At 33.4% G+C, this 17,039-nt stretch overlaps 2 protein-coding genes across 2 annotated transcripts; both read right to left on the bottom strand.

The window, feature by feature from the left end:
* Positions 1-246: 246 nt before the first annotated feature.
* Positions 247-3,624, bottom strand: TRIADDRAFT_27423 (uncharacterized protein; the record flags this gene model as incomplete). The annotated part of the gene is made up of 14 exons (XM_002113875.1): positions 247-294; positions 1,030-1,165; positions 1,228-1,379; positions 1,477-1,599; positions 1,694-1,828; positions 1,956-2,032; positions 2,129-2,219; positions 2,306-2,455; positions 2,526-2,661; positions 2,755-2,912; positions 3,008-3,127; positions 3,212-3,309; positions 3,411-3,447; positions 3,535-3,624. Coding segments are annotated over 14 exons (1,551 nt in total), but the record flags the coding sequence as incomplete, so codon positions are not given.
* Positions 3,625-12,870: 9,246 nt separating this feature from the next.
* On the bottom strand, positions 12,871-13,660 carry TRIADDRAFT_57814 (uncharacterized protein; the record flags this gene model as incomplete). The annotated part of the gene is made up of 2 exons (XM_002113874.1): positions 12,871-13,172; positions 13,387-13,660. 2 exons carry the CDS (start codon positions 13,658-13,660, stop codon positions 12,871-12,873), a joined length of 576 nt encoding a protein of 191 aa, XP_002113910.1.
* Between the last annotated feature and the right edge of the window lie 3,379 nt (positions 13,661-17,039).

Here is a 17,039-nt window from a genome sequence, read left to right as displayed (position 1 = left end):
AAATATCTTATTTAAAACAACAAGCAATTAAAATAGTAGATTCATTTTTGAGTTTATATTTCTAAATAGTACAATTAATAATTCCGAAAAATAATTAATATTTGCGGACAATAAAAAAAATTAGCATAGCTTGAAAACTATGTATGCCTATAGATGGATTGCATTCGCATATGAAGTACAAATAAGCGATAAAATTTTTGTTAATTCTAAAGAGGATACTTCGTGGAGTATTGAAATATGCGCAAATCATTTCATGTATTCTACCAATGTTTCATAGCAGAACGTATATTGGTCCTGAAATAAGAATATGATGCGCGACTTTAGCAAAAAAATTGGAAGATCATGGATTACAATATTACCTAAAATATTATTTAGCACTACATAAAATTATAGCAAAAGAAAATTGATGATTCCGATTTTATCAAAGATTGCTGCCTTATCTTTCTACATAGATGAGCATTTGGTAGTCGAATATAATTACAAGATTCGAGAGACTGAGCATGGCAATTATGATGCACAAATAATGCTTCATATATTTCTTTAAAAATCTTTATAATTAAAGAATGCACTATTTTCAATAAGACTCATAGCTGCAACGGTAACAAAAATATATGCACAATATATTGCCAAAATCGCCTTTTATACACTATTATTGCTTCTGAATTAATTCGATAGTATTCAAAAATCGGAATGAACTGCTCCACTTAATCGCTCTTTAGCATTACTTAGTGACTTAAACTGGTGTTAACATACAGTACCCAAAAATAAATCTCTTTCAGCATTTAAGAAATTTGCTATTGAAGGCATTATTTACTGATAATTACAGCCGTTATTATATCATATTATAAGTCCGTAGCTCATAGTAACGTATGCCATCACTCCTCGGTTAGTGAGATTTCATTATGTCAAAAATACCCAGATTTTCAAGCTCATCTTTCGTAGCATATTCGTAAATATTATCATCTATTAATTTGCTCATGCAGTGCTTTCGCGTATCTTTACAGTAATACCAAATAAGTGTTATATTACCTGTGTTTGCATAATGCCTGGTCTTTGGCTCCTCAATTTATTTACTATTTGAAAAATATCTACTTCTTTTTCTGTTTTAAGTTTGTCTAGTGATATTGCGAGTGTGATGAACATTCCAGCGGGGCCAGTTCCAGTTCTAAAGAAAGGAATAGTTTCAACTGGTTGTTTACTAAACTCATTTGCAATCAATGTCAGTACCTGGAAATGACAGTCATGGCTTTATTTCGGTTCGGAGGTTGTATTTTTTCAGCCTGATCTATTAAATCTACAATATCTTGACTGTGCTGTGATAGAGCTTCATTCTTCCAATTTAGGTAGTGAAGATGGCGGACAATTTTCGAAGCTGACTCCTTCAATACAATAAAATACTTAGATAAGCGAAAAGCACTTTTACTAATATGATTGCCATAATATATGGTATGTTAATATTAAAACATTATCAAGAACCTGTTTATGAAATAATTTTAGATCAGTTGACACGTAAGATTCATTTTTACGTTGTTTTAACGCTTCTACAGATATTTCTTCAAATATCTTCTTCTTTTTGACGCTGGGTAAGTACTTAGCATACTGAAATTAAATTAATGGATAAAATCTTAGAACTAAAAATTAAAATGCTTGGTGAAACAGAAACAATCCAGCTGATAAGGAGCTAGTTGCAAACCAGTTCGTGATCACTTTCTGTAGTTAATGCTACAATTACACGACATTGTTGTTCCCAGATCATTCTCCAAAAGTCTCCTATAGTGCTGTCTAAGGGGATTTGTGTCACAATGTACGCCTTCGTTCGACGATATCCCTGTATAAACAAAATGTTAATTACATAAATCTCAAGACAATTTCATTCTCTCTTTTATGCACCTCGATGATCACCATTAAATAAAAATGTTTTCCGACTCCTTACACACCATGTTTAATCTACTTACATCAACATAACCAGCGTTAATATAGTCAGATCCATCAATTCCAGGTACCATTGATAAGCGAACACGGTATTCGTCATCTAACACATAGCAGTCATAGCATTCTCATATAATAAAGCTCAATAAATTGGTAAAAAATATCGCAATAAATGAGCTTTCTACTAGTCGCAAATTACCCGGAAATATAGATTTATCTCGGTTCTTATTTACGTTATATGATTTCTTTCCCTCACAAATTTTTCGATCATATGAAATATTTCGAAGATTCTATTGATAATGAGAAGGATCTTCACATTCTGCATGACTACATATTCAGATATATCATACTTCATATATAATAATTGTATATTTACCGAATATTCAGCTTCTAGCAGTGTTTTATCACCATTCGGTTGCTGCATTTTCAAATTGCGATAGTATTCAGAAAAATTATGTGCCGCAACTGATGTATTTCCGCATCTTACAGCCTCGACCAAAGCATCATGTATGAATATATATTGCGTCTAAATATTGAATAAAGAAGAAATAGCTTAAGGGTGAGCAAAAGGACCTTCTCCAATCAGCAAATAATACCTCGGTTTGAACCATATAGTTTCTATTTTTTCTCATATTCACAACAAATCCCATAACATCAACAGTCTTATCTTTTCTTAATCTTTTCAACATAGCATCTAGTGTAATGTAGGTTCCTGTTCTTCCTACACCAGCACTTCACAAACAAGAAAGAAGCCAATAATAAGATTAAATTTTAATCCAATTTATCAATTACATATTTTTTCAATCGTTACGTTATCAGGCTAACCTGCAGTGAACAAGCATTGGTCCTGTCTTGTTATTACTATGAAAAATGCTAGACTTCCTTACGAAACTAAGGATTGAAGTAGAATGCTTTGGCACACCATGGTCAGGCCAAGACGTATAATGGAATTGAGTAGTTTCATGACTCTTCTCATTCCCTTCCTGTTAAAGAATGTAAAAAATTTACAGAATGATTTCACCTGAACATTTAAGCTTAAAAGTGTTAGATCTCGTAATCAATAACTAGTTATCCTTACTTTGCATAATTCAAACCGCCTTACAGTATAATCTGCTAAATTAAAGGATTCAACAATTTTAACTGTAATTGATTTAAATCTTTCTTCATTTTCCGTCGGCCAGTATTGAAGGCACTTTTCCTGCGGACAAGACAAATTAGAGATTTACAATTTAATAAATTGATGTAATGTCATCCACTTGCATGTACGTTATTACATCCTTACTCTTCGATTCTCTACGACATTGGTTAACATCACTATGGTAGATATCTCTTTCTCCCACACCAAGCGCCAAAAGTCAGCAACTGTAGCTTTCGTAGGTCCTAAAAGCATTGCATGCAGGTTTTTAAAATTACGCTTAAACATTACATTAAGATATAACTGCATTGAATCAAACCCTCATTCATAAACACATCTAGTTTACCTTGAGTTGCAATATAAGCTGCAGTCTCGCCAAAACCCTAGTTAGTAAATTAGATTAATAAATAAAAAGAACAGTTAAACTATTTTTTAAGTATAGACTCCTGCAGAAGAATAAGATTTCATACATCAATATAATTGGCATGAATATAATCCGACCCTTCTTCACCATCCACAGGCGCAAGTCTAACTCGCGAGTGATCATCTGTAATAATATTAAGTCGCTATAACGGAATGAAAAAGAATATTGCAGGTATTCCAATTATACGGTTACATACAGCATGTAATATTGGCATAGCGATTTTTCTTAATGTTGAAAGGATGTCGCCCGCAATTTGATTCATGCTTGTTATTTATTTGTTGAATGGTCTAAAAAAATTTACGATCAGAACTTAATACCAAAAGCAAAAAAATTGGCTGTATAAATGGTTAGAATGAAAATAAAGTATTTAAATCAACAGTTAATATTCAGTACACGTTTTTAATCGGTAATTAATTATAATTAATTAAATGATCTTACACTGTACTGTTGAGAGAATCCAATATCTCCATCCTTATGCAAATTGGATACATGTAGTGAGAATTCCGAGGCACTTATTGGCTTACCTGTAATAAAATATAAAAGGGCATTTCATATTTGTATTTGAAACGGTTTTCACTTTAACTTACAGCGTATCAATATTAACTCTTGACTACAACCATGATACCTGATCTTTCGGTAATATCTTGCATATGGTTATTCACATGGCTATCAGTCAACTGTGTCAGTAGTAACGAATTATTGCTCTTGCTATCTTTGTGGAGTGGTTGGTAATATTTCCTATATCGTATTATTTACGTTACAGCCATCAACTTTGTTAATTTAAGCATGGCAAACTCCACAATAGTTTGTGTCGCTTAATAGATTACTATATATGCATGCTATCGAGCACTCTAGGAGAGCCAAAAAATCCTTGATAAACTAACCTCCAATAGATAAAACCTCCAGTCGCAATACCAAGAATGATTATCGAAACAACGATAGCAATGGCTATAGTTATGCTTGGATTAAAAGCTAAACAAATCAGAAATATATAGTCACTTGAGAAGGTTACATTAGTTTCGAATATATTTTAACTTATACATACATACATACATACATACACTAACGCTAAATGGTACATACCAGTTTCGATAGTAACGGAAATTTGGCTGAAAGAGTAGGTGATCTATACATGAATTAAGCAAATATGTGAATGTAAGCAGTTACGATTATTAGATATTACAAATAATGCCCACCATATACCAATGTAGTACGAAACTGTACTGTATGTTGAAGTTTTTAATGCAGGCATTTACCTGTGTAGGATCGGTACAATCAAGAATGGCACGAGTAAAGAATAAGTAATATGAACTTGGAGATAGCGAAGGGTTTTTATAATCGTAGTTGTCGCATGACGTAGCTCTTTTCCTCCTGCTTTGGCTGCTAGTTACATTTCCACTACACTTTTCTGACCTACTTCCAATGATAAACGCCTTTCTTTTACTATAGTCACTAGCAAGGAACTGGCATGTTATATAAGGAACGTTTAAATCTGGCTGCCTGCTATCATTAAACGGTCTGATTCGCTCTGATAACTGAATTGGTGAAAGATCAAGCTCAGCATTTTTCGCTACTCGAACCACAATCACTTGATAATACCTATAACACAAAATTCGTTTTGGAAAAGAAAAGTTAACCATCAAAAACAGCATAGCATGTGTCCGCTAATCGGATACATGTACACGATAAGGTATATCTTTATTATTTACAGGGCAGTACGTATCCCAAATTTTGGCATACTAACAGTGCATTATTAGTTCCAGCAGCTTGATTGGGTGGCTGGATATTTATCACAACGTTATCAGAACCAGTTTGATTTACTGTCGGAGAAGAACCTGGCGATATAACTACAATAAAAAGTTTCAATAGTTACGATATTAACGATGTTACACGACTGATAACCTATAGTCTAATATAGAATGACCATACCGTAGCGGTTTGTTTTTATAAATACAGCTTGCGAAAATGGTCCATTTCCTCTCGAAGTCGCAGCACGTACACTTATTCCATACAGCGTATTTGGTGACAAATTAATCAATGTTTCGTTAGTTCTATTGCTGACGTAAGTGTCAACACCAATGATTTCATTAGCAGTGTTGGTTTGCCTTATTACGTATCTTGCTATTACACCGTTTGGCTTTGCAGGTGGTTTCCATGATACAAATATTTTTGTCTGATTAATTGCCATCACCGTCACATTCTGTGGAGAATCATCAGGAGCTACAAAATTTTAAGAATATTTAAGATTATTTAAGTCATTAATATAAATACAAGTCTTTCACGTTCTTTAATAAATTATGTAAAGATATCAGAATAATAATTCATTAATTGTTTACCAGCTATTTGTGTTCGAATAGTAATATTCATCGGTGATTTAGAACTGGGCAATAATTTTTCTCGATTATACGACTGAACGGAAATATGATAAAAAGTATATTTTTCTAGATTTTCCAATTTAGCATAGGTATCGTTGGTATATATTACAGTATCGAGCGATGCACGACTGGTTCTATAAGAAATAGTGTAATTAACTAAGCCATTTGGACGCAACGGGGATTGCCATTCTATATCTATTTCTGTAGATGTTGTCCGTGCAACTTCTAAAGAGCGAACCTCGGACGGAACTACATAATAGATAAAAAATTTTCAGGCTATTGAATACATTTTTACGATTCATTAATACAGTAATTTACCCGTAGAGTCTGTTCTAATCATGATCATAGCCGTGCTACCATATCCCTTGGAAGTAGAAGGAGTCAACGAAACGTTGTAATACTGAAATGCAACTGAAAGATTCAAGCAACTTTTAATATGGAGCCGAGCCGAAAGTTTAATGATAAGTTTGATATAATTCCTAGATACTTTGTTTATTTTACACTTTATGAAATACCTAAATCATTAATAGAATAGAAACAGCAATCGACAGTAACAGTTCGGATCAAGCTCGCATTTCTAGTCGGGAAATATTCTAGTACATAGTCTATAATAATTCCATTAGGCATTGCAGGTGCAAACCAATTAACTTGCAATCCAACAGGAGAACGGTCAGTTACTGGAATTTGTGGAGGAATTATTGTTGCATTCAACACAGCGACGGATCCTGGAGCTATTAAAAAACAAGAAAATATAGTGAACTTTAGTAAGAAAACACCTAACTGCTAACGCTACGACTCAGCAGAATAGAAATAGCTTCACAAATCCTACTCAATTCATCCGTGTAAATGTATATGAGGCTACTGAAAGGACCAATATCAACAGTATAAGCAGCGACTTGGACTGCATATTTTGTAAAGACTGAGAGTTGAGCAACTTCAATTTGGTTTAGAGTTGTTTCTCTGGTAAAATTATTCACTTTCACAACATATTTCGTGATGATTCCGTTAATACTAATTGCTACTGGGGGAGACCACATTATCAAAATACTTGTGGCACTCGTGTTTGTTCCCTGAACACCTCTTGGAGCTGCGTCCGGAGCTGCAAGAATGAAAAGTAGGTTTAAAGAAAATAAGTTTTTAAGTCTCCTAACGCACTCCACTATATAAATCAGTAACTGATTCTAGATTTTAATCAGCAAAATTGAGAATTAATACGATTCAAATATACCAGACTGGTTCGTTGTAGCATGTGCTTGAACATTAGCCGGCCCAACTCCGACAGAAGTATACGCTGCGATACCGAATGAGTAGTTTGTAAACGGATGTAATGCTTTCACAACGAAAACAAAGCTACTCTCATTTAGAGATAAATCATTGCTAGTTAAGTTTACGTTTTTATTTATCATATTCCACGGATCATAGTAAGATATAACATATCCTCTGACTATCCCATTTCTGTACTGTACGGCAAGTTTCTGAAAAATTACAAGCCTTATTTAATAAGATAATTACATCATCAAAGTCATTATTATTATCATTTCTGTTACGCTCATTTCTACGACAGATATCAGATTCTATTACATACATTCCAAGTAATAGTAATGCGACGATCTGTAATACCAATGATTGACGGAACGGGTCCTTGACTTGGTGCTGAAATTGTAATATAACAGACTATAAGAATAGGTTGGATTTAATTTCAAGTTCATCCATTAATTTGATTTCTTACCATCTTCTTTCGTTATAACTGTGATAGGAGCAGAAGTCGTTCCGTTGCCATCTCTCACCAAGAAATCATTAATGGCGTAAGCTACTATTCGATATTCGGAAAATTTCCGTAAGCCACTAATAATAAGTGAAGTCGTTGCATTGTTAAGAGTAGTTTCGACCTTGCTTTCATTGCGCCCAACAAGTTTGTACTCGACATTGTATCTACTAATTATTCCATTAAGTTCTTCCGGTAAAGGTGGCAGCCAATTGATATTAATAGAAGTTGAAGATAGTGGTATGGCCGTAACATTACGCAAGGGCCCAGGAGCAGCTAAGTATAAAAAGAAAGATTTATTGCTGAGATAACAAACACTAATTCTGCTGAAATGTGAAGTATTATTACGCAATCTTACCTTGCAAAGTACGATTTGTTGCAAGATTACTCTGGTTACTTAGTAACGAGTATTTCTTATTTAAAGCTTTTACAAAAAATGAGTAGTAATGGTAGGGCTTCAAGCCACGCACGAAAAAAAATAATGATTCAGTTGATCCGATAATATATGGAGGTTGTGAGACTTGAGAACCATAGACGTTATATTTAATTATTCCATTCGGCTCTAATGGTGCCCTCCAACTTAAACGTATTTGAGTTGTCGATACTGTAGTCGCAGTCAAGTCTTGAGGGTTCTTTGGAACTAAAATTTAACAATTTAGAAATAAGTAAACTTTCCAGTACGGCAATTGACGCTTCGTATGAACCTACCAGATTCATCGGTCTGGGTATAAACGTTTATACTACAAGGTCCTACAGCTATTGTAACAGCACAGATAGAAATAGAATAGTTTGTCCAAATCTGTAAGCCTTGCAGAAGATAATTTGTAATATTTCCGGCTACGGCAGTTTGCTGAATTGTTGATGAAGTGGCGAAAGGTTCATAATAAATTATGAAACGGTCGATAATTCCATTCCTATCATCAGCGACCGGTAACTGCCAGGTGATGTTTAAAGATGTTGACCTTGCTACCAAATTTGCATTTACATTAATGGGTGGACCTGTAGGAACTGGTTCAATTATAAATCAAATTTAATACTAGATTAGTAAAACTATTCCCGATTATTGTGTTGTCTAGCCGCAAATATAAAATAGAATTTTCTTCTGTTTGTTCATTTACCTCCTTCCGTCGTCTTTACAGACTTAGTAAATCCAATCGCTGCTGGGCCTTTCTTATTAAATACTTGCAATGCAATATCATATGTAGAAAATGGTTTCAGATTTGTAATGACGTAGCTTCTCTCCCCAATAGAAACACTAGCATCAGCAGCAGATATGGTGACATTTTGAAATATTTCAAAATCTGTATTGTTTAGGATGATATGAAAGCCAATGATAATTCCATGTCTTTCAGATAATGCTAAAGCCTAGAAAGGAAACAAAATTTTATGCCTACTGGCTAACGTCAACCTTAATCTCGTATCTGAAATGTTGCATGCTTACCGGCCAGTGCAATGTAACCGTGGTATTTTGAATATTAGAAATACTTGTTATATTCGGACTAAAAGCCGGAACTATAAATGTAACGTACGAAATATTAAATAGTTAGTAACGTACTCCAAGTACGATTGCGTGCGAGATCGCAATAGTATATTTGCTCAGTTCCTTGAAATTTGAAGGTCAAAATAATAAAGAAACTTACTGGCTTCATCCGTCCTATTATATATAATTTCACTCCATGGTCCGGAACCAACTACTGTATTAGCTCTTACTTCTATGCCATAAACAGTAAAAATTGATAAACCGGAAAGGGTATAATTTGTAAAATAAGATTCCTTAATAGGATTTAACGAGCTGATATTGTAGCGAATCTGGTAAGATGTAATAATCCCATTTTGATCTTTTTGCAATGGAGCGTTCCAACGTATTCCTAAACTCGTATCGCTAAGCACAGTAATAGAAACATTCATTGGTGGCGCTGAAGGAACTATAGAACAAAACAAATGTTAAAATAATCACAAATGAAAACAAAGTGTCTCCAACATAAACCATTATACCGTCTTGTAGAGTTCTTCCAACAACGCTCTCGCTAGGCGGTCCAAGTAGATCATATTTAAAGTTATAAACGACGACAGTAATGTTGTAGTCCGTATACTCTTGAAGACCAACTATGCTGCAATGCAGTTGCTCTACATTACATGCAAGTATGCTGCCAATTGTATCAACAGCATTTGAGTACACAAGAAATTTAACCCTTCCATTTGGGATAGTGGGCGGTAACCAGGACACCATTAAAGTGGTAGAATTGACGGCAGTTATGTTCAAATCCCGTACGGGTGACGCCGGTACTGTAACACATTAGAACATTTAAAAGTGAGAAATTTAATAAAATATGGATTTAAATACAGTCTACATTTCATAAAATGCATCATACCATCCTCATCAGTCATGACAGAGAGAATTGCACTAAAAGGTCCTCTCCCAATAACTGTGGAACAGGAGATCGCAATTCTGTATTCGCTCCATTTTTTAAGATTCTCTAAAAGGGCATAATTTCTAGTTCCAACGACTTCCTTCTGCACGGTTACATTTGTTTGGATATTCATGTATCGAATCGAATACAAAAGGATGATACCATTTTCATCAAAAATTGAGGGTGGATCCCAATTAAGATAAATGGTAGTTGACGAATTTCCAAAACCAGTAACATTCCTTGGTGGAGCACTTGGAGCTGCATAGGTGAAAAAAATTAAAGTATATAATAACTATCATTAGCATATGATAAATAGCGGTGAATCTCAGTAAGATCATTCATTGCGTTATGCTTAAAGGTAATATTTGTAACGCTAGACTCTCGGACTACCTAAATAACTTCTCTCAAATAATGGTATTGAAACAAAGTATTACAATTACTCATCAATTTTCTCAAGCAATATTCTATTATTATTTGCCGTAGGTGTAACACCTGAAACCCACTAACCGTCTTGATCAGTTTGCCTTTTAATCGATTTAGTACTTGGACCTTCTAAGTTGTATTTTTTATTATATACGACTATCCGATAAGTATAATTAAAGTAAGCATGCAGATTACGGGCAACATAAGATGTATCAGGCCCTTGATAGACTATTTCTTGAGGACTATTCAAATAATCGAGCTGTTGATAAATTGAATATTCAACGATGCCATTAGGTACAATGGGCACTGTCCAGTTTAAAAAGATAGCCGTAGAATTGATAGTAAACGCATTAAAATCGTTCGCTGGGCTCTCAGGCGCTAATTTAGAGATCACATATAAATGTAGTCAATAATAGAATAAATGAAGCATCGAACAACTTAGGTTAAATAAATGGAGACTTTGATTTACCATCTTCATCCGTTTTTACACTCACTAAAGAGCTATACGGGCCAAAACCAACAGCTGTAGCAGCACTTATTGTGACGTTGTAAGCGGTAAACTTGTCTAAACCAACCAGTATTATATTTCTCTTGTTTCCGTTAACTACAATGGTAGAATAAACTTCGCTATTGTTAGCTTTGAAATAGATTAATCTATACTGGGTAATGTGTCCATTTTGATGCAAAATCGGTGGTGGACTCCATGTGATATTTAGGCTGGTTGAATTAAAGGCTCTGACAATGACAGACTGAGGGGATTCACTAGGTTCTTTATAAATGATACCAAAAGCCAATTTGATAAACAAAACCAAAAAAAATGCCAAGTTAAATATGTGCCTTTTAACTAGAAGCATAAGGTACAACTGAATAAACTTACTTTCTTGTCTTGTTTCACCAACTGCGTGGATGCTTGAAGGACCTTCAAGGTTATACTTAATATTATATGCTTTCACAAAGAAAGTATAATTACGGAACTCTTCCAGATTTCTGGCATATGCTTCAGTTAAGGATCCATTATAAATTAATAGATCTGCAGTATTAGCCACGGATCCTATTTGATAAACGAGATATGCAATTCTACCATATGATCGTACTGGTGGAGACCATAGTATTCGAAGAGCAGTGGCGTTATAATCAACAACTAAGATATTCCTTGGAGGATCCAGAGGCACTGTAAAATGAAGCGAGGAATGATTTAGACTGAATTAAATAACTAAGTTTGTTACCGTAAGCTGATTTTTCCTTGCATCGATTGACGAATCTTATGAATTAAACACATAGAAACGATAGAAATACAAATTTATATATATGGATAAAAATCATCTTACCGTCTTCATCGGTTAAACCAGTTATTTGGGGGCTATATGGCCCTAGGCCAATACTAGTTCCGGCTGCTACCGATATCGTATAGTTTGTAAAAATCTCTAAATTTGCCAAATCAACGCTGAGAATGGTGCCATTCATACTGGCATTTTTATAAGACAGTTCTGATACTGATTTATATCGAACCAGATATATAATAACAATGCCATTCTTGTTACCATCAGGAGGTGATTTCCACGTTACTTTTAAGCTAGTTGAATTTATCGTCGTTACTTGTACTTTTTGTGGGGATGCACTTGGTACTAGACATAAAATAAGTAATGTTTTATAAATGTTATTTACTAATAAATCTACATATATACATAAAGATTAAACGATAAAACATATCAACCGCATAATAAAGTATTATCATCTTATGTAGATCATACCAGATTGTTGTGTCGTTCCGTTAACTTCTTGACTTTCTGAGCTGTTTAAGTTGTATTTTAAGTTATATGCGAGAACACGGTATGAATATACTGTATATGGATGTAATCCTGTATCAGTAAATCCCCTTGTTGTACTGTCGAAGATTAATTCCCATTGACTTTCATTTGCTAATGTCCTTTCTAATTTATATCCTACGTATCCGTTTAGCTTTAATGGTGCGCCCCATGTAATATTAATAGAAGTCGAGTTGATCACCGTTACAGATACATCCATAACGATACTAGGAACTGAAATAGATAAACATGATTCTCTTTATAAACGTTTAATATCACGTATTAACGTATCTAATACTCTATTTGATTTCCTTACTATAAAATAATTGAATTTATTTATTACTACAGTGTATATATAAAATATCAGCTAATAATTGTATTGTAATATACAGTACATTTAGTACAGTAATATATTTATCTCGTTTCCGTAATATGTGTACTGTAAATAATTTTACATTACCTTCTTCTATCTATTTAATTATATTTAACTACAGTATTTAAATGTTACTACTTTGAATACTATATTTATAACATAATGTAGAATATAATTAATATAAATTTATTACAGTGTAAGCGTGTTTTAGTGTAAATTCATATACTTAACTAACCGTCTTCGTCTGTTCGTCTTGTTATACTAGGACTATTAGGTCCTAGGCCAACCTGAGTTCTGGCAGCTACCGTTATCGTATAGTTGGTGAAAATTTGTAAACTTACAAGGTCAACACTGAATATATTACCCTCGACACTGACATTTTTATATGATACTTCTGATACCGATTTATATTGAATCAGATACTCTGTAATAATGCCGTTCTTGTTACCATCAGGTGGTGATCGCCATACTACATTTAGACTAGTCGAATTTGTTGTTGATACTTTTACTTCTTGTGGTGCTGCACTTGGAACTAAGTGTATTATATAATACGCATATATGATAATTAATAATTCCCATCGTATTATATGTGCAGTATAATTTTATATATATATGTATATTACACATATATCTATACATATTTATACAATATAGTATATAGCTACATAAATAATATCCTTGATTTATTAACTAATTAATTAAATAAGTAAATAAAGACTATATTGCTTTATATTTGTATACTATACCAGATTGTTCTGTCGTTCCGTTAACTTCTTGACTTTCTGAGCTGTTTAAGTTGTATTTTAAGTTATATGCGAGAACACGGTATGAATATACTGTATATGGATGTAATCCTGTATCAGTAAATCCCCTTGTTGTACTGTCGAAGATTAATTCCCATTGACTTTCATTTGCTAATGTCCTTTCTAATTTATATCCTACGTATCCGTTTAGCTTTAATGGTGCGCCCCATGTAATATTAATAGAAGTCGAGTTGATCACCGTTACAGATACATCCATAACGATACTAGGAACTGAAATAAATAAACATGATTCTCTTTATAAACGTTTAATATCACGTATTAACGTATCTAATACTCTATTTGATTTCCTTACTATAAAATAATTGAATTTATTTATTACTACAGTATATATATAAAATATCAGCTAATAATTGTATTGTAATATACAGTACATTTAGTACAGTATATTTATCTTGTTTCCGTAATATGTGTACTGTAAATAATTTTACATTACCTTCTTCTATCTATTTAATTATATTTAACTACAGTATTTAAATGTTACTACTTTGAATACTATATTTATAACATAATGTAGAATATAATTAATATAAATTTATTACAGTGTAAGCATGTTTTAGTGTAAATTCATATACTTAACTAACCGTCTTCGTCTGTTCGTCTTGTTATACTAGGACTATTAGGTCCTAGGCCAACCTGAGTTCTGGCAGCTACCGTTATCGTATAGTTGGTGAAAATTTGTAAACTTACAAGGTCAACACTGAATATATTACCCTCGACACTGACATTTTTATATGATGCTTCTGATACCGATTTATATTGAATCAGATACTCTGTAATAATGCCGTTCTTGTTACCATCAGGTGGTGATCGCCATACTACATTTAGACTAGTCGAATTTGTTGTTGATACTTTTACTTCTTGTGGCGGTGCACTTGGAGCTAAATACGTATAATAGTCATAAGTATTACTTATAAGTACTTATTTATACGTACATATTCAGAAGATTGCAATTCATATATGTAAGTTCCATACATATAATATTAATCATTTATATACACTAAACATAAGCTCGTACATATACTCCTACATGTACCCACCATCATTATTGCTGTATAGTTTATCAATTTATATCATATCATACCAGATTGTTTTGTTGTTTCGTTAATAGATTCGCTTTCTGATCCATTCAATCCGTATTTTAAATTATATGCCATAACACGATATGAATATACCGTATAAGGATGCAGTCCCATATCGTTAAACTCTCTTGTTTCATTGCCATCAAAAATTAACTGCCAATTGCTTTCATTTGCTAGTGTTCTTTGCAATCTATACCTAACAATCCCATTCAATGGCAAAGGCTGCCCCCATGAAATATTAATACCAGTTGCACTGAGCACCATAGCAGATATTATGGCTATCTTGCCGGGTGCTAATAAAGCAACACATATCACAAGTTATTAGCTTCAGCGTAATAAATCTGGTAATCATTATATTAATGCAATGTGGTATCACCTGCTTCATCCGTATAAGCTGAGATTTCTTTCGGGATACTAGATCCTACCGCATTACTAGCGACTATGCGAACATAATATTTTAAGGCTGGATGTAAATCCATGATCGTGGCCATCGTTTTGTTAACTATGCATTCACCAGACTGCAGGCTTCCATTACAATTAGGTGAAGTATAGTTCTGATTGGTTAATTGCGAAATTTTAATTGTATAATTTGATACAAACAAATTGCCCAAGAATAGTGGCGGAGCCCAAGCAATATCAAAAGATTTAGATGACGCGATGATCTTAATCTCTGGTATCTGTCCGGGAGGTGCTACGATAAATTACATACCGTAGGTCGTTTAGTAAACAACATTTCATATAGCCTTTTATATATATATATAATTATGCCGAAGTTTATTAATAACCCCATATTCCCTTTAGACGAGCAGGTGAGTTAAATACTGTGCACTTATTGAATGCTCTCCTTATTATAACAATTGTTAAACATATTACCTAGTACAATCAGCGACGTATTAGCATCCTTTCTTAAAGCAGAATCAAAGCTGTTATAGGCCTCACATCGGTAACTTCCATTGTGACCATTTTCCACATTATTAATGGTTAGAAGACTATACCCTAGTCCTGACGTAATATTATAGCTACTACTGTTCAATAGATTACCGTTTCTATACCAGTTAATATTTGGTAGTGGAATGCTGCTTGCATTACACTCAAAAGATACACTATCGCCAATCTTGATAGTTTTATTAAGCGGCTTAACAGTAAAGTAAGGCAACGCTAGAATCAAAAATAAAGATATTTCGTTTCAAAAGCAGCGCAATAAGCGTCCAATGTAACCTAATCAAAGAAACCATAATTCAACTTACTATATATAATTACAGAAGCAGAAGAACTGTTCACTCTAGAAAACTGATTCCATAATTCGCAATAGTAATTTCCCGCTGAGTTGCCTGACGCAGTCCCATTTAGAATACTGCTCCCGTCCATACTGCTTGTAATACTGTATGTAAGATTGTCTATCTCGACATCATCTTTGAACCACGTAAACGATGGTGAAGGATTACCGCTTCCATTGCATTGTAGTACCAATTGCTGAAATTCACTTACGTTTTTACTTTGAGGTGACAGAGTTACTAATGGTATCGCTGTGGAGTAAAAGGATTATTGTATGATAGTAGTGTTAATAAATCCAACGAATTTTTAATTACTGGTTTTAATTCTACCGGAATAGTAAAACACATTCAATTACTAAACACAAGATTTAATAATATATAGCAACAAAATATTCTTACCACCAAGAGTAATTGTTATATTTCGGCTACTGTAGGAACCGTTTCTACTTGAAACTTCGCATGAATAAGTGCCAATATCTGACTGCGTAATATTTTCTATTACGAATTCTACATAATTAGCGGTAATATTTTCCGAAGAAGCCTCGAATATGTTACCGTCTTTGTATAGAGTAAAATTATATAACGAATTTCCTATAGTTTGGCATGTAAAGTTCAGAGAATCGTTTTCAAGCACTACATTCTTGTCCGATAATATTTCGACAACATTTGCGCCTATAAAAGTACAGACATAAATCATATCACGAATAATAGCGGCTATCTACGAATTCTAAAAGAATTTACAGCATGTTGCATTATTAGAAAGTCTTATTTCACCAGCAGCACTTTCATTAAAATATATATTCATGATATCCATTCGTCAACATTCAAGCTATGTGATGCTATTGTAGACTAGGAAATATCTAATAGATAGTTCCATCATTCATATAATTCCCCTTAGGAATAACATTACTTATAATATCACCTAAGTGATTTTAAAGAATCAGTACATGTAATTTGACGATAGGAACTATGTGTGGTATTCGGAGTGCGCTATAAGAATAACAATTGTTGGACAATACTGTGGTTTAAGCAGAGCGTCTTAAGTTCAATAAAGGAGTCAGTACTGATTGCTGCAGTAGCTAAACTATTCAAATAAATCCTGGGTAGCTATAAAGAAATATAATAACTTTAATATAGTGTAGTATTCTGCATTATGTAGTAAATTATAAATTTCCTATTTTGTTATCTGCAATTAGGAAGTCGCAATACACGGTATTTGAAG

The sequence above is a fragment of the Trichoplax adhaerens genome, genomic scaffold (assembly GCF_000150275.1).
Source record: "Trichoplax adhaerens TRIADscaffold_7 genomic scaffold, whole genome shotgun sequence".
Taxonomy (NCBI): Eukaryota; Metazoa; Placozoa; class Uniplacotomia; order Trichoplacea; family Trichoplacidae; genus Trichoplax; species Trichoplax adhaerens.
Note: the sequence above shows the minus strand (reverse complement) of the source record. Positions and strands in the feature narration are given on the sequence as shown.